The sequence below is a fragment of the Schistocerca nitens genome, chromosome 12 (genome assembly GCF_023898315.1).
Source record: "Schistocerca nitens isolate TAMUIC-IGC-003100 chromosome 12, iqSchNite1.1, whole genome shotgun sequence".
NCBI classification, from domain to species: Eukaryota; Metazoa; Arthropoda; class Insecta; order Orthoptera; family Acrididae; genus Schistocerca; species Schistocerca nitens.
The window spans coordinates 87,734,452-87,757,202 of NC_064625.1; the positions used below are offsets into that span (position 1 = coordinate 87,734,452).

Sequence of the window (22,751 nt, forward strand, 5' to 3'; positions counted from 1 at the left end):
TCGTGGCACCCACCTGGATGACACTTTTCGCATTTTCAGGTCGTCATGCAGGATTCTGTGCACAGAACCCACAGAAATGCCAACTCTGGAGGCGATCTGTTCAACAGTCATTCGGCGATCCCCCAAAACAATTCTCTCCACTTTCTCGATCATGTCGTCAGACCAGCTAGTGCGAGCCCGTGGTTGTTTCGGTTTGTTGTCACACGATGTTCTGCCTTCATTAAACTGTCGCACCCACGAACGCACTTTCGATACATCCATAACTCCATCACCACATGTCTCCTTCAACTGTCAAAGAATTTCAGTTGGTTTCACACCACGCAAATTCAGAAAACGAATGATTGCACGCTGTTCAAGTAAGGAAAACGTCGCCATTTTAAGTATTTAAAACAGTTCTCATTCTCGCCGCTGGCGGTAAAATTCCATCTGCCGTACGGTGCTGCCATCTCTGGGACGTATTGACAATGAACGCGGCCTCATTTTAAAACAATGCGCATGTTTCTTTCCAGTCCGGAGAAAAATAATCGGAGGCCTTAGAACTTCAATGCACCTCGTATTGTGCCAAAATTGGCCATCGACTCTTAACAATGAAAAGTATGACGTCGTTCACGTGAGTGCTAAAAGGAGTCCGTTAAACTTCAGTTACACCAATCTAAAGGTCGTAAATTCAACCAAATAGCTAGGAATTACAACCACGAGCAACTTAAATTAGAAAGAGCACGTAACAAATGCTGTGTGGAAGGCGAACCTAAGACTGCGTTTCATTGGCAGAGCACTTAGAAGATACAACAGATATACTAAAGAGACTGCCTACACTACGCTTATCCGCCCTCTTTTGGAGTACTGCTACACGGTTTGGGATCCTTTCGAGGTCTGATTAACGGAGTACATCGAGAGACTTCAAGGAAGGGCAGAACCTTTTGTATTATCGCGAAATAGGGGAGAGAGTGTCACAGAAATTATACAGTATTTGTCGTGGACATCATTAAAACAAAGGCGTTTGACATTGCATCGGGATTTTCACAAGAAATTTCAATCATCATCTTTCTCTTCCGAATGCGAAAATACTTTGTTGACGCCGACCGACATAGGGAGAAACGATCATTAAAATGAAATAAGGGAAATCAGAGCTCGGAAGGAAAGATATAGGTGTTGGTTTCTTCCGCGTAGTGTTCCAGAGTAGAATAGTAGAGAGTTATTGTGAAGGTGGTTCGATAAACTCCTCGCGAGGCGCTTAAGTGTGGTCTGCTGAGTAGCCATGTCGGTGGACCTGACACATTGTGAGCAGTCGAGATCGGGGTTTAATGACCCGTCGGCGATGAAGTCTTTAGAACGAGGTAGGAGCTCGGATTTGGGAAGGATACAGAAGAAAATTGACTATTTCTTTTCATAGAAACCATCCTAATAATCTCCTCTACGTGGTTTGTGCTAATTACAGAAAACCTATATCACGATGTCCAAATGGGAATTTGAACTGCCGTATCCCAGAATGCGGGACCAGTTTCATCTCTGCAGCATCTCTGGGTCTCTCATTAGTTTTTCATTAATTTGTGCATTAATTATCATAAGAGCACTGCATACTTTACTCGCTAACACACAAAACTCCAGATGTCGTATGTCGATAGAGCATCAACCAGAACACCGATTTAGTCCGTGCTGTGTGCAGTGGTCCAGTAGAAATGCATAAACGGTAATTAAAAGTAACCCAGAACTAAAAAGCACAGGAAAACCGTATCTGTCAGTATGTTTTCCATAAAACCAGCATGGGTGAGATGCTAGAACGTGCGGTCGTCGAATCAATGGTCCCACAGTTCAATACCAGCCGCCGATACTTTTTTTTTTTTAATTTTTTACGCGTGGGACTGTACTTGGGAGAATATTTTCCTGTCCTGTAAAACAACTTCTAGGAATTTGGAGCAATATTATTTTGGCACTCTCCTTTCGCTTCGTTGGCTGAACGTTATGTACTTGTCATATTATTTTGATTATTATTGCTACACTACTGACATTTATTGCTACACTATTGATTATTATTGCTACACTATTTTAGCCTGAAACAGTCTCAGGTTGGTCAGTGGTGAGACACTGGGCTCATATTCCGGTGGACGGTGATTAAAATATGTGTCAACCCATCCATATTTAGATCTTCCGTGATTTCCCTATATCGTTCAAGCAAATGCTGGGGTGCTTCATTTGAAAAACAACCATTTTCCATCCCCAAACCGAGCTTTTTCTCTCTCTGATGACTAGACAGGCGACGGGAAGTGAAACTCTAGACATCCTTAAATTTAGTCTCTAAAATGCATGACTCCATACAACCTAATTCGGCGTCAAAGTAACGCTTCTGTCTTTTTAGAATTTTTTCAGTGCAGGGAAAATTGTGTTTAATAATAATGATATACTCTGTGCTAAGTACTAGTAATAACAGAGTTTCTAACGCGATGAAACTTTAGCGAGTTTACTAGCTTTGCAGCAAGTAAAATGAATAGACGCCTAGAGGAACAATATGGCTTCAGAATGAGCAAAAGTACAGGTTCGAATCCTGCCTCGTGCATGGATGTGTGGGTTGTCCTTAGGTTAGTTACGTTTAAGTAGTTCTAAGTCAAGGGGACTGATGACCTCAGATGTGAAGTCCTATAGTGGTCCGAGCCATTAGAACCATTTTTTGCAATTGCTTCCTTATTTTTCTCTTTTGGTTGCAAATTCTGTGATGTGCAGATGTGCTCTATAGATTTTGCACTTTCGAAGAAATGAAGCGAAAGCAGACTGCCAAGAAAACATTGTTGTAAACTCCAAACACCCCATGTCAAAACATGTTGACGCATATGACACTTACACGCACAATACAGTGGAATAATTTCGTGACTTTGGTTTGGAAGACAGTGACCCTCTGTGCGAGGATCCAACGCTCTACCAACTTCTCACGGGATACAAACTTGACAACTACTCACACTTATGAAACTTCCTGGCAGATTGAAACTGTGTGCTGGACCGAGACTCGAACTCGGGACCTTTGCCTTTCGCGGGCAAGTGCTCTACCATCTGAGCTACCCAAGGTCCCGAGTTCGAGTCTCGGTTCAGCACACAGTTTTAATCTGACAGGAAGCTTCATATCAGCGCACACTCCGATGCAAAGTGAAATCCTATTTCTTTTGCTCGGAGCACTATAGGACATAACTTCTGAGGTCATCAGTCCAAAGTCTATTTCTACTCACACTTGCGCTCTTCTGTGCTCTGTAAATCTCGTGTTACTTTTAATTGCCGTTTGTGCATGTTCTACTGGATGACAGTACACAGCACGAAGTAAATCGGAGTTTTGGTTGATAATCTACATACAACGTCTGGTACCGATCTGACCAGGGAACCTCCCCATCCCACCCCCCTCAGATATAGTCTGCACAGTGGATAGGCCTTGAAAAACTGAACACAGATCAATCGAGAAAACAGGAAGAAGTTGTGTGGAACTATGAAAAAAATAAGCAAAATATACAAACTGAATAGTCCAAGCGAAGATAGGCAACATCAAGGATGAATCTGAGACCAGGAGCGCCGTAGTCCCGTGGTTAGCGTGAGCAGCTGCGGAACGAGAGGTCCTAGGTTCAAGTCTTCCTTCGAGCGTAAAATTTTATTTTATATTTTCAGACAATTATCAAAGTTCAGGCACTCACACATAATCAAATTCGCTCTCCAAAATTCCAGGACATGTTCAGATTTGCTTGGACATATGCAGGATTTGACGGTCTACACACGGAAAAATTTGAAAACGTTAAAAACATGTTTTGACACAGCACAGGGAAAATTGTGCGACTGTGAAACTGTTGGATTCATTTGTTGCAGTTTATGTGACAAACTCTTATGTTTTCATCATTCTTTGGGAGTAATTCTCATACCCACAAGAAAACCTAAATCGGGCAATGTAGAAGAATATTTTTACCCGCCGGCCGAAGTGGCCGTGCGGTTCAAGGCGCTGCAGTCTGGAACCGCAAGACCGCTACGGTCGCAGGTTCGAATTCTGCCTCGGGCATGGATGTTTGTGATGTCCTTAGGTTAGTTAGGTTTAACTAGTTCTAAACCGAGCGAGGTGGCGCAGTGGTTAGACACTGGACTCGCATTCGGGAGGACGACGGTTCAATCCCGCGTCCGGCCATCGTGATTTAGGTTTTCCGTGATTTCCCTAAATCGCTCCAGGCAAATGCCGGGATGGTTCCTTTCAAAGGGCACGGCCGACTTCCTTCCCCATCCTTCCCTAATCCGATGAGACCGATGACCTCGCTGTCTGGTCTCCTTCCCCAAACCAACCAACCAACCAACTAGTTCTAAGTTCTAGGGGACTAATGACCTCAGCAGTTGAGTCAAATGGTTCAAATGGCTCTGAGCACTATGGGACTTAACTACTGTGGTCATCAGTCCCCTAGAACTTAGAACTACTTAAACCTAACTAAGGACATCACACACATCCATGCCCGAGGCAGGATTCGAACCTGCGACCGTAGCAGTCGCGCGGTTCCGGACTGCGCGCCTAGAACCGCTAGACCACCGCGGCCGGCAGCAGTTGAGTCCCATAGTGCTCAGAACCATTTGAACCATTTTTTATTTTTACCCATTCGCCAAGTGTACAAGTTAGGTGGGTCGACAACATATTCCTGTCATGTGACGCACATGCCCTCACCAGTGTCGTATAGAATATACGTATCAGACGTGTTTTTCTGTGGAGGAATCGGTTGATCTATGGCCTTGCGATCAAATGTTTTCAGTTCCCATTGGAGAGGCACGTCCTTTCGTCTACTAATCGCACGGTTTTGCTGTGCGGTCGCAAAACACAGACACTAAACTTATTACAGTGAACAGAGACGTCAATTAACGAATGGACAGATCATAACTTTGCGAAAATAAAGAAAAATTTTTCACTTGGGAGACTTGAACCAAGGACCTCTTGTTTCGCAGCTGCACACGCTAACCACGGGACCACGGCGCCGCTGGGTTCAGATCGTTCTTGATGTTGCCACCTATCTTCGCATGGATTAATTTTGTATATTTTGCTTATTTTTTCATAGTTCCACACAACTTCTTCCTGTTTTCTCGATTGATCTGTGTTCAGTTTTTCAAGGCCTATCCACTGTACCAACTTATAACTAAATCTGAGGGGGTGCGATGGGGAGGTTCCCTTGTGAGTGCAGCGCGTGGTAGCTGCGCGGTCTCAGGCGCCTTGCACGGTTCGCGCTCCCCCCCCCCCCCCCCATCAGCCCCCCTGTCGGAGGGTCGTGTCTTCCTTCGATCATGGAAGTGTGTGTGTATGTGTGTGTGTGTGTGTGTGTGTTTGTGTGTTTGTGTGTTGTCCTTAGCGTAGATTACTTTAAGTTAGATTAGGAAGTGTGTAAGCCTATGGACCGATGACCTCAGCAGTTTGGTCCCGTAGGAACTTACCACCAAATACCGATCTGAGTGTCTGGCATCTGGAGGTGTGTGTTTGAGTCATTTCTCCACGTTGCCCTTGCTCCTGGCAGTGTTACTGTAGCCAACCACATTTGGAGTGCGGCCGGATTTGACTGTGGATTGTTCTGGTTGCCCGCTACAGCCGGACCATGTTCACCCGCCTGCCGCGGCTCTCGACGCTGATCGTGAACGACAACCGCGTGACGAGCGTCGACCGCGACACCTTCTGGGACAACCCGCTGCTCTCCGTGCTCAGCATCATCGGAAACGCCATCGAGCGGCTGCCCGCTGACCTCTTCAGGTGAGTTGCCGCCCGGCCTAACGTCTTCAGAACGCAGGTGATGCTCTGGTACGATGCGCTTCTCAAGCAATTTTCGAGATGTCATCTGAGGCTTTCCCGGCGTACAGAAATCCTGAAAATTTCTCGGGTATTCAGCCAGGTAGCGTCGTCCAGAAGACGCGATATTTCGGCAAGCCGACTTCTAGCCATCTTCAGGCGTTCTTGGTGTCTGATCTCCAGTGGAAGTCGGCATCCATCAATCAGACACCAAGAACACCTGAAGATGGCAAGAAGTCGGCTTGCCGATATATCGCGCCTTTTGGACGACGTTTCCTGGCTGAATACCCGAGAAATTTTCAAAATATTCGAGATATCGCGGTCCATAGTATTACGAGTCTGCTGAACAGACATACGCCAGCCATAGATCGGCAGCGCTGGTATAACTGGGTAAGCCGGCACAGTACGAGGTGTGGCTAGAAAAAAACCGGACTAGTACTGGTGAAACAATAAAACGAATGCAATAAGGCTGAAAGTCGCGTGGCTTGTTCGACAAGATCGCCGTTTAACAATCAGAGCAGTGTCTGAGTTAACAGGAGTTGACAAGGAAAGTGTCGAACAAGTTTACCGATTTTTTCAATGTTTGCATCAGTTTTTGCTGACAATGGTCTGACAGTGCGAGTGTCATCACTGGTGTCTTCGCGGCCATCTTTAAATCGTTTAAACCACTCAAACACTTGTGTTCGCGATAAACAATCATCGCCGTACACTTGTTGTAACATTACAAACGTTTCACTTGCAGATTTTCCTAGTTTGAAACAAAATTTGATGTTAACACGCTGTTCTTTCTGTACACTCAACATTTTCCGACGCACAGACAAAACGTCAACTACTTAAAACAGACGCCACGGGCAGATGAAACTCGAGCAGTAGGCGGAGCGAGAGTCACGTGACAGGCCACGCGACTTTCAGCCTTATTGCATTCGTTTTATTGTTTCACCAGTACTAGTCCGGTTTTTTTCTAGTCACACCTCGTATGTTTGTACCGCGTCCCGCTTTCATCATTCCTGTAACTAACAGGCCGCCAGCCTCTTATATCTCTTCAAGGAATTGTTTACATGGGAGATAATGACACAGAGGTAAGTTACTGGACAGGTAAAATGGGAGTATAAGGAAGAATAAAAGTTGTTTCTTCCACAGGAGGAAACAACAAGTAGCCACTATTAACAATACAAAATCACACAAAAACAGCCCAGATCGTGATGACTGGTTTCGGCCTAGTATTTCATAGAGCACCATTAGCTGAATTTGGCAATCCGTAGAAGGGTCAATTACCCTTAGTCGCTGAAACTGTAGTTCGAGCGACTGAGGTCAACTTCTACGCATCGTCAACTTCAGCTGATGGTGCTGTGTGAAGATGGCCTACGACTATGGCCAAATGATTGGAATAGAGCACAGGTAGTCCCAGTCTTCAAGAAGGATCGTCGAGCACATATGCAAAACTATAGACCTATATCTCTCACATCGATCTGTTGTAGAATTATAGAACATGTTTTTTGCTCGCTTATCATGTCATTTCTGGAAACCCAGAATCTACTCTGTAGAAATAAACATGGATTCCGGAAACAGCGATCGTGTGGGACCCAACTCGCTTTATTTGTTCATGAGACCCAGAAAATATTAGATACAGGCTCCCAGGTAGATGCCATTTTCCTTGACTTACGGAAGGCGTTCGATACAGTTCCGCACTGTCACCTGATAAACAAAGTAAGTGCCTACGGAATATCAGACCAGCTGTGTGGCTGGATTGAAGAGTTTTCAGGAAACAGAAAACAGCATGTTGTTCTCAATGGAGAGACGTCTACAGACTTTAAAGGAACCTCTGGCGTGCCACATGGGAGTGTTGTGGGACCATTGCTTTTCGCAATATATATAAATGATCTAGTAGATAGTGTAGGAAGTTCCATGCGGCTTTTCGCGGATGATGCTGTAGTATACAGAGAAGTTGCAGCATTAGAAAATTGAAGCGAAATGCAGGAAGATCTGCAGCGGATAGGCACTTGGTGCAGGGAGTGGCAACTGACCCTTAACACTCTAAGCGCCAAGCCCGTAAAATTTACGGGCCTGGGATCGCGCGAAAATCACCAAGCCCGTAAAATTTACGGGCCGCTACATTTAATTTCATTCAAAACACTGCAACGTTATTTCTACGGGTTTGGCCAGCGCTATACGTTTTTCAGATGTTTATTAACAAAATGCGTCCATAGATGTCACGGCAGCGCTGTAATTCATGTTAAAACTTATCTTTGCGTTCTCAGTCTGTATATCATTCAGTTGTTTGTCATCATGTTTCGGCGCGGTTTATCAGACGCAGAAATTGCGGATTTGATCAATCATAGCGACACTCTGGATAATGTAGAGAGTGATTCAGACGATTCTGAATGCAATGGTGTGTTTGAAGGTACGTATTTCCGAATTTTCCACGTAATTGTGCAGTACGCACATATCTGTTGAACATGTGTAAACGATGTATGTAGTTACACATAATGTGATATTCTTTTTAGAAGACGAGATTGATGACAGTTTGTCTTCAGATGAAGACGAGAATGATGTTGAAGGTGTTGCTTCAAATCCAGCAGCTGTGCCGTATCCGAAAGACAGTGAGTGGACTGCAGTTGACACCTACCGACCTCTGCCTGTCAACACGACACCCAGGCAGATACTAGTGGATATTGATGAGTCGAGTTCTGTACTGGATTGCAGTAAAGTGTTCCTTACTGACAGTGACGTAAATGAACTCAAGAGACAGACAAATTTGTATGCATCACAGACAATACAGAAGAAAAGAAGAGGAAATAATCTGAAGCCCCATTCAGTTTTGAGTTCGTGGAAGCCAGTGACTATAAGTGAGATGAGGCGTTTCTTGGGTATTATTTTCCACATGTGTGTTTCGAAAAAGCCAAAAATTGCGGACCATTGGAGCACTAATCCTGTTCTTAGTTGTAACTTTTGTCCCCATGTCATGAGCCGTTTGCGTTTCACTCAGATACTGTCATGCTTGCATCTTGTTGACAATTCAAATCAGAAAAAACCAGGCGAAGATGGATTTCATCCACTTTACAAAGTTTTGCCATATTATAATAATTTGAAGGAGCGATGTATCCAGGCATATCGTCCCTCAGAAAAAGTGACAATTGATGAAGGAATTTGCCCATTTCGAGGTCGTGTGAGTTTCCGTGTTTACATGCAAAATAAGCCTCATAAGTATGGACTGAAAGTATATGCTGTTGCTGAAGCCAGTAGTGGCTATGTTGTAAATTTTGAAGTTTATGCTGGTAAGCATATTGTTGACAATTCTTCGTCTGCGGTTATTTTGCGATTGTTGTCTGACAGCAGCTTGCTGAACAAAGGCCACACTGTGTATTTAGATCGATTTTATTCCAGTCCAGAGCTATTTCAGCAACTGGCAGAGAAAGGCACTGGAGCTGTTGGTACTGTGAACAAATCCAGGAAAGGATTGCCTAAAGATTTAGTATCTGCTAAGCTGAAAAAGGGCGAAATGTCTTTTCGGCGTAAAGATAATGTATTGGCAATGAAGTGGAAAGATAAGAGAGATGTGTATACATTGTCTACAAGGCATCAAGCAACATTTGGTACGCATACTAAGAGAAATGGGTCTGTAGTATTGAAACCACTTCAGGTACTTGATTACAACCTCAATAAAATTGGAGTGGATATTGGAGACCAACGCCTGCAGTACAATCCGTTCCAGCACAGAACTGTGAAATGGTGGCGAAAATTATATTTCCATTTGCTGCTTATGGGAGTATCAAATGCATTTTGGCTGTACAATGCAGTGCACAGGAAGAATATTACAATAACAGACTTTATAACAGTGCTTGCAGTTCAGCTTGTTGAAGACGACACACTTGAATTCATTCCAAGAAATGAAGGAACTGTAGGTCGGCTAACAAAGAGACATTTTTTGCAGCACATACCTGCAACTACTAAGAAGTATGCTGCTCGTGTGTGTCACGTGTGCAGTTCCAGGAGCAAGAAACAGAGTGGCAAGGCTTCTCGCAAAGAGACACGATACGAATGTGAACAGTGTGGCGTTGCACTCTGCCTGGAACCTTGCTTTAAAATTTTCCACACTAAAAAACAATATGATTCTGTGTGAAATTTATATGTAATACTGTATACTATCAGAAACATGTAATGTAGTGCCACAATTTTGGTTAAAAATAAATCACAATTGTATTCCCTTATTCGTATGACTTTTTCTAAATTCTTAAAACATCTAAGTGATTTCTATAACTGTACCTTAAAGCTGTGCATTGTAAAGTAGTTTCTTTCACTCAGAATTAAAGTAGAAATGTGCAGCTTCAAGATGGTACCAAATTTGCCACAATCCAAACAGTAGATTTGATGCAGTAATTTTTTTAATATTGGTAAAATTGCCCGGTTTCTAGGGACGGGTGCATAAAATAGGCCTGGTACAGAGAGTGTTAACATAGACAAATGTAATGTATTGCGAATACATAGAAAGAAGGACCCTTTATTGTATGATTATATGATATGATAGCAGAGCAAACACTGGTAGCAGTTACTTCTGTAAAATATCTGGGAGTACGCGTGCGAAACTATTTTAAGTGGAATGATCACATAAAATTAATTGTTGGTAAGGCGGGTGCCAGGTTGAGATTCATTGGGAGAGTCCTTAGAAAATGTAGTCCATCAACAAAGGAGGTAGCTTACAAATCACTCGTTCGACCTATAATTGAGTATTGCTCATCAGTGTGGGATCCGTACCAGGTCGGGTTGACAGAGGAGATAGAGAAGATCCAAAGAAGAGCGGCGCGTTTCGTCACAGGGTTATTTGGTAAGCGTGATAGCGTTACGGAGATGTTTAGCCAACTCAAGTGGTAGACTCTGCAAGAGACGCGCTCTGCATCGCGGTGTAGCTTGCTGTCCAGGTTTCGAGAGGGTGCGTTTCTGGATGAGGAATATATTACTTCCCCCCTACTTATACCTCCCGAGGAGATGACAAATGTAAAATTAGAGAGATTCGAGCGCGCACGGAGGCTTTCCGGCTGTCGTTCTTCCCGCAAACCATAAGTGACTGGAACAGGAAAGGGAGGTTATGACAGTGGCACGTAAAGTGCCCTCCGCCACACACCGTTGGGTGGTTTGCGGAGTATAAATGTAGATGTAGATGTAGATGAACCCCGAAACACGTCATTAAAAAAAATCTATCTAGACCGTTTTATCACAGATTTTATATAGCGTACTTTTTGTTCCGATGGGCAGGGGCACTACGAATATAGTGCGGGACAATAATTTGGGAATATGGGTCTCACGGGAGGCGTGCCAAAGATAAGTCCCTGCAGTCGCACTATCCTCTGTGTTCTGTGTCCTCGGTGGCTCAGACGGATAGAGTGTCTGCCATGCAAGCAGGAAATCCTGGGCTCGAGTCCCGGTCGGGGCACACATTTTTAACGGTTTCCTGTTGACGAGTATGAAGGCCTGTATGCAGCTACGGCTATTCATTTCATTGTAATTTCATTCCGAGTTGACTCAATGAGTCTACTCATCCCCACCTGATTCCAGGTACAATCATCATGCAGCATTTTGATAATCAATCCACCTCCAGTATTACTGCCGCAACTGGTCTTCTGGATCCTGGAGCGGCCAGGTTGAAATACAGCAGAGAAAGTCTGAGTCCTCTGGCCAACTTAAAACCAAAACAAATACATTTTTTGCAACACTTAACATACAAACACTTTTGCAACCAGGTGAACTTCATAAGTTGGGAGATCATTAAAAGAACAGAAGATTCAAATTTTCGCACTTCAAAAACACGAATGATAGATAATAACACCATGGATTTCGGCAATTATCGTCTTTTAAAAAGTAATCGAGGTAACAGAATACTTAATAATACATTACACCCCGGAGTTGCCTTTTCAGTCTACAAAAATATTTTTAATTCAAAAACGGAGGTAAAACCCATTAATAATAGACTAATGACATTTTCTCTTAAATGCGCAAATAAGACATACATTTTAATTAATGCCCATATGTCAGTCAATGAGGATAACTGTAAAAATCCTGAAGAAGTTAATGAAGCTTTGGAACGTTAGAGAGCATCATCTCGAAAATTCCAGCAACCATGTTAAAATTTTAGTGGGTGATTTTAATGCTCAATTAGGTAAAGAGAAAAAACATAAGATAAAGGTGAGTGGATTTCCTGCGCATAAATGGACAATCCAAAATGGTCAATGACTTGTTGAAACGAGCAAAAAATTTAAACTTAAGATCATGTCAACCCATCCAAACAAAAAACTTGGCAGGCACCCAATATATTTATTGGAGAATATCAAATCGATCATGTAGCAACTTCATACCACAAATACAAGGAAATTTTAAGGGCTAATACAGAATTTTACCATTACTTAATGCGAATAAAAGCAAAACTGCAACCGTAAAAACTCTTCAAAACAAAAAATGTTGTCCCAAAATTTGATACTGCTAAAATAACCCCAACTCTAACTAGCGAACTTGAAAAAATATAATCCAACAATTTTCGAAGCTTAAAGTAAAAGTTCATCACAACGGCACAAAATTTAGTTCCGCTTCGAAAGAAATAAAAGCATGCTTGGTGGAAAGCGGATTGTGAAACAACAGTTAAATTTAGGCATGAGGCTTTCAAAAATTGGAATAGTAACAAAACTGAAAATACGTACAACACATTTCTAACTGTAAGAAAGGGAATACCTGAATTAGACTAAAAGAAACTACGAAAATGCCTAACTTTCAGAAATCTAGAATACTTCCAAAAAGAACAATACAAGAAAATTTTATAAAACATTCAAAACAAATCTAACCTGTTACCAAGCTCAATGTCTCTGCTTCAAAATGAAAATGGCTGTTGAGCTCTGAACAACCAGGAAAACTGTAAGGTCCTTGCTAATTACTTTGTAAAACGATTGAACTGTACACAACCAGCCAATAAATTAAAACCACAGCAGACTAACAACACCAACCATACCTCTAAAGAACCTAATAGTATCGAAATAATTAAGCAAATTAAGAAACATAGAAACAATAAAGCATCCGGAGAAGATGGCGTAATTGCAGAAGTACTAAAAGCAGCCCGCCGCAACACTTTGAAACAGATCAATCAACTAATACGACATATTTGGCAAACTGAGAAAATAACTGAGGACTGGAAAATTGTCCTAATTCATACATTGCATTAAATAAGGGACAGAACCGATGTCAATATTTACGGAGGAATCTCCCTTCTCCCGGTAACATACACATTTTTCTCCCAATGTTTACTTGGCAGAGCCCAAGAACTGTTTGAACCAAAAATTGGTGAATACAAGCAGGCTTTATATCAAACAGATCCTGTCCAAAGCAAATTCTTAATTTATAACTAATCCTTAGGAACCAAAGAATTTCTGATAACAATATTGTATTTACATTTGCGGATTTTAAAAGGGCCTACTACTAAGTCTGATAGTGAATGTCTTTTCCAAATTTTAAAGGAACAAGGGATAGATAGTAAAACTCTAACACTGATTGAGATAACGTTAATTGACACTAGCTCTAAACTTAAGTTCGTGCCAGAAACTTCTGAACCATTTGACAGAAAGACTGATGTTAGACAGGCAGATGAACTCCCCCCATTACTGTTTAACTTTGTTTTGTAAAAGGTGATTACACAATGGCGAGAGAAAAAGTCGAATCAAAATACAGATTAATCAATCAAGTTAGGCAGAAGTAATATTAGATTGCCTGGCCTTTCCAGATGATCTGGCAATTTTAACTAGTTATATTAACACAACTCGAAACAAACTGAAATCCTTAAAGAAGTTACGGTCAATGTAGGACTACATATATCATTTGAAAAAACGGAATATATGGCATGTAACTTGTTTTTGAACACGACACATGGAAAAATAAAAAGGGCTACTCAGTATAAATACTTGGGGGAAGTCATACAAGAAAATGGTCTGAAAAAAGCTGCAAAGGAAAATTGCTGTCAAATAGTTTGGACAAGAAGAGAATTGAAGCTTCCGAGATGTGATGCTACAGAAGAATGCTGAAGATTAGATGGGTAGATCACATAGCTAATGAGGTGCTGAATAGAACTGGGAAGAAGAGAAATTGGTGGCACAACTTGACTAGAAGAAGGGATCTGTTGGTAGGACATATTCTGAGGCATCAAGGGATCACCAGTTTAGTATTAGAGGGCAGCGTGGAGGATAAAAATCGTAGAGGGAGACCAAGAGATGAAGACACTAAACAGATTCAGAAAGCTGTAGATTGCAGTAGGTACTGGGAGATGAAGAAGCTTGCACAGGGTAGGGTAGCATGGAGAGTTGCATCAAACCAGTCTCAGGACTGAAGACCACAACAACAACAAGGTGGTAGGAGTTACAAGCTCACATCTGTATGTTTTTTTTTTCTTTTTATACTTAAAAAAGAGAAAAAATAAACTTACAAAAAATAGAGAACGTATAAATGTTAGGAATGTAACACCATCGACAAATTAATGTATGATGTAGATGTAAATAACTCTTTCCACGTCATTGTCATGTATCGTGCAAAATGATCCATGGAACTTGTAACTAACTACCTTGCTATAAAACTTCCTGGCAGATAAAAAGTGTGTGCCGGACCGAGACTCGAACTCGGGATCTTTGCCTTCCGCGGGCAAGTGCTCTACCATCTGAGGTACCCAAGCACGACTCAGGCCCCGTCGGGACGTGAGTCGTGAGTCGTGCTTGGGTAGCTCAGATGGTAGAGCACTTGCCCGCGGAAGGCAAGGGTTCCAAGTTCGAGTCTCGGTCCGGCAGACAGTTTTAATCTGCCACGAAGTTTCATATCAGTGCACACATCGCTGCAGAGTGAAAATCTCATTCTGGATACCTTGATATATGCTGTGCACGCTGCGTATATCCATAATACATTTCTGACCAGTGGATACCAGCCTCGGTATTATCGGTTGTGCACCCAGTATCGACTGTTCCAGTTTGACCCAAACGGTTTCAGACACACCGCATACATCTACATTTACATTTATACTCCGCAAGCCACCTAACGGTGTGTGGCGGAGGCACTTTACATGCCACTGTCATTACCTCCGTTTCCTGTTCCAGTCGCGTATGGTTCGCGGGAAGAACGACTGCCGGAAAGCCTCCGTGCGCGCTCGAATCTCTCTAATTTTACATTCTTGATCTCCTCGGGAGGTATAAGTAGGGGGAAGCAATTTATTCGATACCTCATCCAGATATCCGACACTATCTACTAGGTCATTTATATATATTGTGAAAAGCAATGGTCCCATAACACTCACCTGTGGCGCGCCAGAGGTTACTTTAACGTCTGTGGACGTCTCTCCATTGAAGACAACATGCTGTGTTCTGTTTGCTAAAAACCCTTCAATCCAGCCACACAGCTGGTCTGATATTCCGTAGGCTCTTACTTTGTTTATCAGACGACAGTGAGGAACTCTATCGAACGTCTTCCGGAAGTCAAGGAAAATGGCATCTACCTGGGAGCCTGTATCTATTATATAGCGAGTTGGGTCTCACACGATCGCTGTTTCCGGAATGCATATTGATTCCTACAGAGTAGATCCTTGGTTTCCAGATATGACATGATATGCGAGCAAAAAGTATGTTCTAAAATTCTACAACAGATCGACGTCAGAGATATAGGTCCATAGTTTTGCGCATCTGCTCGACGACCCTTCTTGAAGACTGGGACTACCTTGTGCATGAAACTTCCTGGCAGATTAAAACTGTGTGCCCGACCGAGACTCGAACTCAGGACCTTGCCTTTCGCGGGCAAGTGCTCTACCATCTGAGCTACCGAAGGACGACTCACGTCCGGTACTCACAGCTTTACATCTGCCAGTATCTCGTCTCCTACCTTCCAAACTTTACAGAAGCTCTCCTGCGAACCTTGCAGAACCAGCACTCCTGAAAGAAAGGATACAGCGGAGACATGGCTTAGCCACAGCCTGGGGGATGTTTCCAGAATGAGATTTTCACTCTGCAGCGGAGTTTGCGCTGATATGAAACTTCCTGGCAGATTAATACTGTGTGCCCGACCGAGACTCGAACTCGGGACCTGCCTTTCGCGGGCAAGTGCTCTACCATCTGAGCTACCGAAGCACGACTCACGTCCGGTACTCACAGCTTTACTTCTGCCAGTATCGAGTCGGGCACACAGTTTTAATCTGCGAGGAAGTTTCATATCAGCGCACACTCCGCTGCAGAGTGAAAATCTCATTCTGGATTCCTTGTGCATATTCACAATGGCATTCATCGCAGTGCTGACGCTCGTCTTAGAGGCAGGAGAAGGGCTGCCTGTAGAAGCTGCCTTCTCCTTGGCCGGGTCTCGCCGGGTGTCGCCGGTGTGGGAGCAGCCCACGGGATCCTCGGCCCACAGAAGCCGGCTAATTACGTTCCGAGGTTGCGCAAGGCGGCGGACCAGCCGAGGCGAGACGGCCCCTCTGCAGCACAATGTCGGCGGCTTCCTGCGGCCGCGGCGAGCCAAGGACGCGGGCCCTGCCTGCTCGTGACCTCTGCCAGAGGGGCTCCGGAGACGCTGACGCTGTGGTCAACCGACGAAATTACTTCCCAGCCAAAGGGTCTAGGTCAGAGCACTGCACCCGCGCGGTGAGCGCGAGTCAGCGGCACTGTTTGCCCGTTCAGCTTATTCGCCACCTCTCTTGTATCGGGCATGATCGGTGCTCCATTCTAGGCTCTAAACAAGCCTCTTGCATACACCTCGACAAAATCTCATATACAGGGTGGCGCACGAAATGTGTTACCATTTTGTTTTCGAATATATGTTGTCAACACAATCTGAAAGGAACATACACTACAATGAAGAGCCGTCCATGGAGATTTATTCTAACTCAACACATTCTCAATATGTCCACCATTTCGTTTCCTAACTTCCTTCAAACGAACACTGAAGTTAGTGATTAACCTACGTCACATGTCTTCCGTAATTTCACTGCAAGCTTGAAGAATAAATCTTCTGAGCTCCATTAAATCACGTGGACGTTTCCACAATTTTTTTTTCCTTTAGGTACCCTCAAAGAAAAAAGTCACATGGATTGACGTCTGGACTATTAGGGGGGGGAGGGGGGGGGGAGCAATTTTGTCCGTCATTGAAGCGACCTGGAAGCCTGAGTGAAATGATCCGCATGTCGAAATGCTCCTGTAAAAACTCCAACACAGTGTTTGCAGTATGTGGCCTTGCCCCATCTTGCATGAACCGCTGCGTGTTGAGGGGCAAGGCAGTACCAAGAAGCTGTGGAATGAAGCTATTGCGAAGCATGCTCAAATAACGCTCGCTGTTCACAGTTTCTTCAAAGAAAAAGGGTCCAATAAGTCCGTGACTGGAAATTGCTGCCCACGCTGTAATCCTCGGAGCATAATGTTATCGTTCATGAAGCACTTGTGGGTTTTCAGTCGCCCAAAAGCGTACATTTTGTTTGTTAACCACACCGTCTAAATGAAAATGCGCCTCGTCTGAAAACCAAACGTTGTTGAGAGTTTCTTCCCTATCCTCCGCCCACTGAGCAAACAGTGGTCTCTGCTGCTTGTGTTCTTCAGTGAACAGTGTGCACATGCGTTGAACGGAGCGTCTGGATATTCCCAATTGCACTGCTGCCTTTCTACACGATTTACCGGGACTTCTCTGTACAGCAACTCGTACCGCTTCAATATTCTCCGGCGATCAAACAGGCTTAGGCCGAGGTCGCTTCGCTTCCAATACTGTTCCTTCCTGTACAAATTTATCGTACAACCTGTGGATGGTCTGCTTGCAAGGGACCCACCGTTTGTTAAACTGTTGTCGAAAACGCCTCTGAGTCACAACAAGGCTTTTCGTTTCATGAAAAAATAACACAATTGCCGATCGTTGCTGTGTCGTCAGTCGTCCACTGTCAGCCATTGCTGCTTACTAGGCTCCTAGCGGCAGTATCGTGAATTACACGTCATTTCGTAACTCATTTGTTTTTCCAAGCTCTGCTGGTACTGCTGTAGAGATCCCAGCGGGATATCTAATGTGCGTCGTAAATTGTGAAAGAAACAATTGGTAACACATTTCGTGCGCCACCCTGTACACTGAAGCGCCAAGGAAACTGGTGTAGGCATGCGTATTCAAATACAGGGACACGTAAACAGGCTGAATACTCCGCTGCGGTCGGCAACGCCTCTATAAAGCCCGATCTACACGATCGAATTTCTGGTCAAATTCGACTACTCAAAGTGCGTGTATCTTTTGTGGCTGCATATAAATCAGAAAGCAACCACGATGAGAGTGCTTTCGTGCCTCCTTAATCCTTATTGGGTGGTTTGCTTTGTTTTCGTGGCACACTGAAAAGTCACACAAGGTCCTGAGATTTTTTCCTGGTCTTCTCGTACAAGATACACGAAGTATATTAGAGAGAAAAAGCATACACTATGCCCAAATAAGGACGTAAGTAGATAATGTGCTTTAATGAAAATTATTTCAACCGTGGAAAGGTCAGACTTATCTGACGAGATACATAATTTTCGATGTTATTTGGCACTTTACAAGAAAACGAGATATAAAGGATAAAGCCAAAAGACGCCATTTACTGCATTCAAGTTATTGTACTTTGGTTCGAATGGCTCTGAGCACTATGGGACTTAGCTTCTGAGGTCATCAGTCCCTTAGAACTTAGAACTACTTAAACCTAATTAACGTGAGGACGTCACAAACATCCATGCCCGAGGCAGGATTCGAACCCGCGAACGTAGCCGGCTATTGTACTTTGCAAGTATATATTTTCTCGAGGAAATAAATGTACGAGTATACAGGTAGATTCCTTGACGAGAACTTCCCCTATGAATTCTGCTGTGGACATTGATAAACTTTATTATTATTCTTGTTTCAATATTTTGGTTTTATATTTTTACTTTTTCTTAGAAAGGTTAGTCTCTCATAACCTCACGTTCACCACCAAACTACGCAGCAGACAGCTCTCAGAACACACGCAAATTTTGCTCTGGCGTGTAAACGAAAATGACCACTCGAAACAGACCGAGTTTCACCACAGGAATAAAGCGCCAGGGGCGCTGCAGTAGACTCACTTGTTCCGAGTAGCCAATTGAGACAAGAAAATCTATCATGTAAAATGGGCTTAACACAACAAGTGTCTGGTGCAGTTGCCAGATCGGTTACTGCTGCTACAATGGCAGATTATCAAGATACACTCCAGAAAATGGAAAAAAGAACACATTGACACCGGTGTGTCAGACCCACCATACTTGCTCCGGACACTGCGAGAGGGCTGTACAAGCAATGATCACACGCACGGCACAGCGGACACACCAGGAACCGCGGTGTTGGCCGTCGAATGGCGCTAGCTGAGCAGCATTTGTGCACCGCCGCCGTCAGTGTCAGCCAGTTTGCCGTGGCATACGGAGCTCCATCGCAGTCTTTAACACTGGTAGCATGCCGCGACAGCGTGGACGTGAACCGTATGTGCAGTTGACGGACTTTGAGCGAGGGCGTATAGTGGGCATGCGGGAGGCCGGGTGGACGTACCGCCGAATTGCTCAACACGTGGGGCGTGAGGTCTCCACAGTACATCGATGTTGTCGCCAGTGGTCGGCGGAAGGTGCACGGGCCCGTCGACCTGGGACCGGACCGCAGCGACGCACGGATGTACGCCAAGACCGTAGGATCCTACGCAGTGCCGTAGGGGACCGCACCGCCACTTCCCAGCAAATTAGGGACACTGTTGCTCCTGGGGTATCGGCGAGGACCATTCGCAACCGTCTCCATGAAGCTGGGCTACGGTCCCGCACACCGTTAGGCCGTCTTCCGCTCACGCCCCAACATCGTGCAGCCCGCCTCCAGTGGTGTCGCGACAGGCGTGAATGGAGGGACGAATGGAGACGTGTCGTCTTCAGCGATGAGAGTCGCTTCTGCCTTGGTGCCAATGATGGTCGTATGCGTGTTTGGCGCCGTGCAGGTGAGCGCCACAATCAGGACTGCATACGACCGAGGCACACAGGGCCAACACCCGGCATCATGGTGTGGGGAGCGATCTACTACACTGGCCGTACACCACTGGTGATCGTCGAGGGGACACTGAATAGTGCACGGTACATCCAAACCGTCATCGAACCCATCGTTCTACCATTCCTAGACCGGAAAGGGAACTTGCTGTTCCAACAGGACAATGCACGTCCGCATGTATCCCGTGCCACCCAACGTGCTCTAGAAGGTGTAAGTCAACTACCCTGGCCAGCAAGATCTCCGGATCTGTCCCCCATTGAGCATGTTTGGGACTGGATGAAGCGTCGTCTCACGCGGTCTGCACGTCCAGCACGAACGCTGGTCCAACTGAGGCGCCAGGTGGAAATGGCATGGCAAGCCGTTCCACAGGACTACATCCAGCATCTCTACGATCGTCTCCATGGGAGAATAGCAGCCTGCATTGCTGCGAAAGGTGGATATACACTGTACTAGTGCCGACATTGTGCATGCTCTGTTGCCTGTGTCTATGTGCCTGTGGTTCTGTCAGTGTGATCATGTGATGTATCTGACCCCAGGAATGTGTCATCAGTGTGATCATGTGATGTATCTGACCCCAGGAATGTGTCAATAAAGTTTCCCCTTCCTGGGAGAATGAATTCACGGTGTTCTTATTTCAATTTCCAGGAATATATATATATATATATATATATATATATATATATATATATATATATATACTGAAAGCCTCAAGGCAAAAGTGGATAGAACAAACATGAACAAGGTGCAATATAAACGGCTAAATGTCACAATTAAATTTCAAAACTTTTTTAAGACTTTAAGCAGCTGAAGGCCCACAATTGATTTCCCAGAAATTCAAAAATACCTTAAACCTTTAAGTTTTAAGTGGCCGAAATCACACTAAATAAAAAAGCAACGCAACGACAGTAACTACATTTAAGAATATGGTTTTAAGCAGACGAAGGCCAACAATTGATTTTACCAGAAATTCAAAATGCCTTGAACCTTTAAGTGGCTGTAAGCGCACTAAATGAAAAGACGGTACTACAACAGTAACTTTCGGCAAAATATCCACTTGCCAGAATTCAAACTTACTTATATGGGCTGAAGGCCATTGATTTACATAAAACACAAAAAAAAATTTTAAAGCATTGGCTACAATAGATTACCAACAGACCATTAAACACCCATGAAAAGGACAGTATAGACCGGCACTCAGACGCCTCCATGGGGGGGGGGGGGGGGGAGCTGCCCTCTTTCTTTTTTCTTTTTTTTTAATCTCATTTTGTTCGTTTTCCTTTGTTGTATCTGCTCTAGGCGGACGTCGAAAGACACCCGATTCAGTTCGTTGTTGATCCATTAACTCAGTTGTTTTTTTTTTTATTACAGAGGGCAGCTAGACCTCTGGCCGAACACGCTGAGCTACCGTGCCAGCGCCCTCGAAACATTAACGTTCACTTCAGTGAGGCAGGTGGTGGGCCCAATTATACTTGATCCGTCGATACCCTACCAAGAGACAGTCACGGACTGACCGACCAAACGACTTGCTAGCCACGGGTCGGCATATTAAAACTGAAAGACCAAACTGCTAGAGACGTGATTATCCACAATGAAGAATGTCTTGAGCTGTCAAAACTATACACCGTGTTGGACAGCGACAAGAGGTGAGGAAAGGACACTGCCTGAAATTACATCAGTGGCCTAGGCAGGTAACCAGAAAACAAGCGGCCACAATGCAGAAAATTCCGCTGGTGCACTTGTGGTCAACCAATATACACTCCTGGAAATTGAAATAAGAACACCGTGAATTCATTGTCCCAGGAAGAGGAAACTTTATTGACACATTCCTGGGGTCAGATACATCACATGATCACACTGACAGAACCACAGGCACATAGACACAGGCAACAGAGCATGCACAATGTCGGCACTAGTACAGTGTATATCCACCTTTCGCAGCAATGCAGGCTGCTATTCTCCCATGGAGACGATCGTAGAGATGCGGATGTAGTCCTGTGGAACGGCTTGCCATGCCATTTCCACCTGGCGCCTCAGTTGGACCAGCGTTCGTGCTGGACGTGCAGACCGCGTGAGACGACGCTTCATCCAGTCCCAAACATGCTCAATGGGGGACAGATCCGGAGATCTTGCTGGCCAGGGTAGTTGACTTACACCTTCTAGAGCACGTTGGGTGGCACGGGATACATGCGGACGTGCATTGTCGTGTTGGAACAGCAAGTTCCCTTGCCGGTCTAGGAATGGTAGAACGATGGGTTCGATGACGGTTTGGATGTACCGTGCACTATTCAGTGTCCCCTCGACGATCACCAGTGGTGTACGGCCAGTGTAGGAGATCGCTCCCCACACCATGATGCCGGGTGTTGGCCCTGTGTGCCTCGGTCGTATGCAGTCCTGATTGTGGCGCTCACCTGCGCGGCGCCAAACACGCATACGACCATCATTGGCACCAAGGCAGAAGCGACTCTCATCGCTGAAGACGACACGTCTCCATTCGTCCCTCCATTCACGCCTGTCGCGACACCACTGGAGGCGGGCTGCACGATGTTGGGGCGTGAGCGGAAGACGGCCTAACGGTGTGCGGGACCGTAGCCCAGCTTCATGGAGACGGTTGCGAATGGTCCTCGCCGATACCCCAGGAGCAACAGTGTCCCTAATTTGCTGGGAAGTGGCGGTGCGGTCCCCTACGGCACTGCGTAGGATCCTACGGTCTTGGCGTGCATCCGTGCGTCGCTGCGGTTCGGTCCCAGGTCGACGGGCCCGTGCACCTTCCGCCGACCACTGGCGACAACATCGATGTACTGTGGAGACCTCACGCCCCACGTGTTGAGCAATTCGGCGGTACGTCCACCCGGCCTCCCGCATGCCCACTATACGCCCTCGCTCAAAGTCCGTCAACTGCACATACGGTTCACGTCCACGCTGTCGCGGCATGCTACCAGAGTTATAGACTGCGATG

At 44.9% G+C, this 22,751-nt stretch overlaps 1 protein-coding gene across 1 annotated transcript in view; it reads left to right on the forward strand.

Annotated features, from left to right (window-relative positions):
* The window catches only part of LOC126215177 (leucine-rich repeat-containing protein 15-like), a 202,403-nt gene that overhangs the window by 164,010 nt on the left and 15,642 nt on the right, over positions 1 to 22,751 (forward strand). The window contains exon 6 of the mRNA XM_049941843.1: positions 5,576 to 5,734. Coding sequence (XP_049797800.1) covers positions 5,576 to 5,734 — 159 coding nt within the window. The remainder of the gene's footprint in view (positions 1 to 5,575; positions 5,735 to 22,751) is intronic.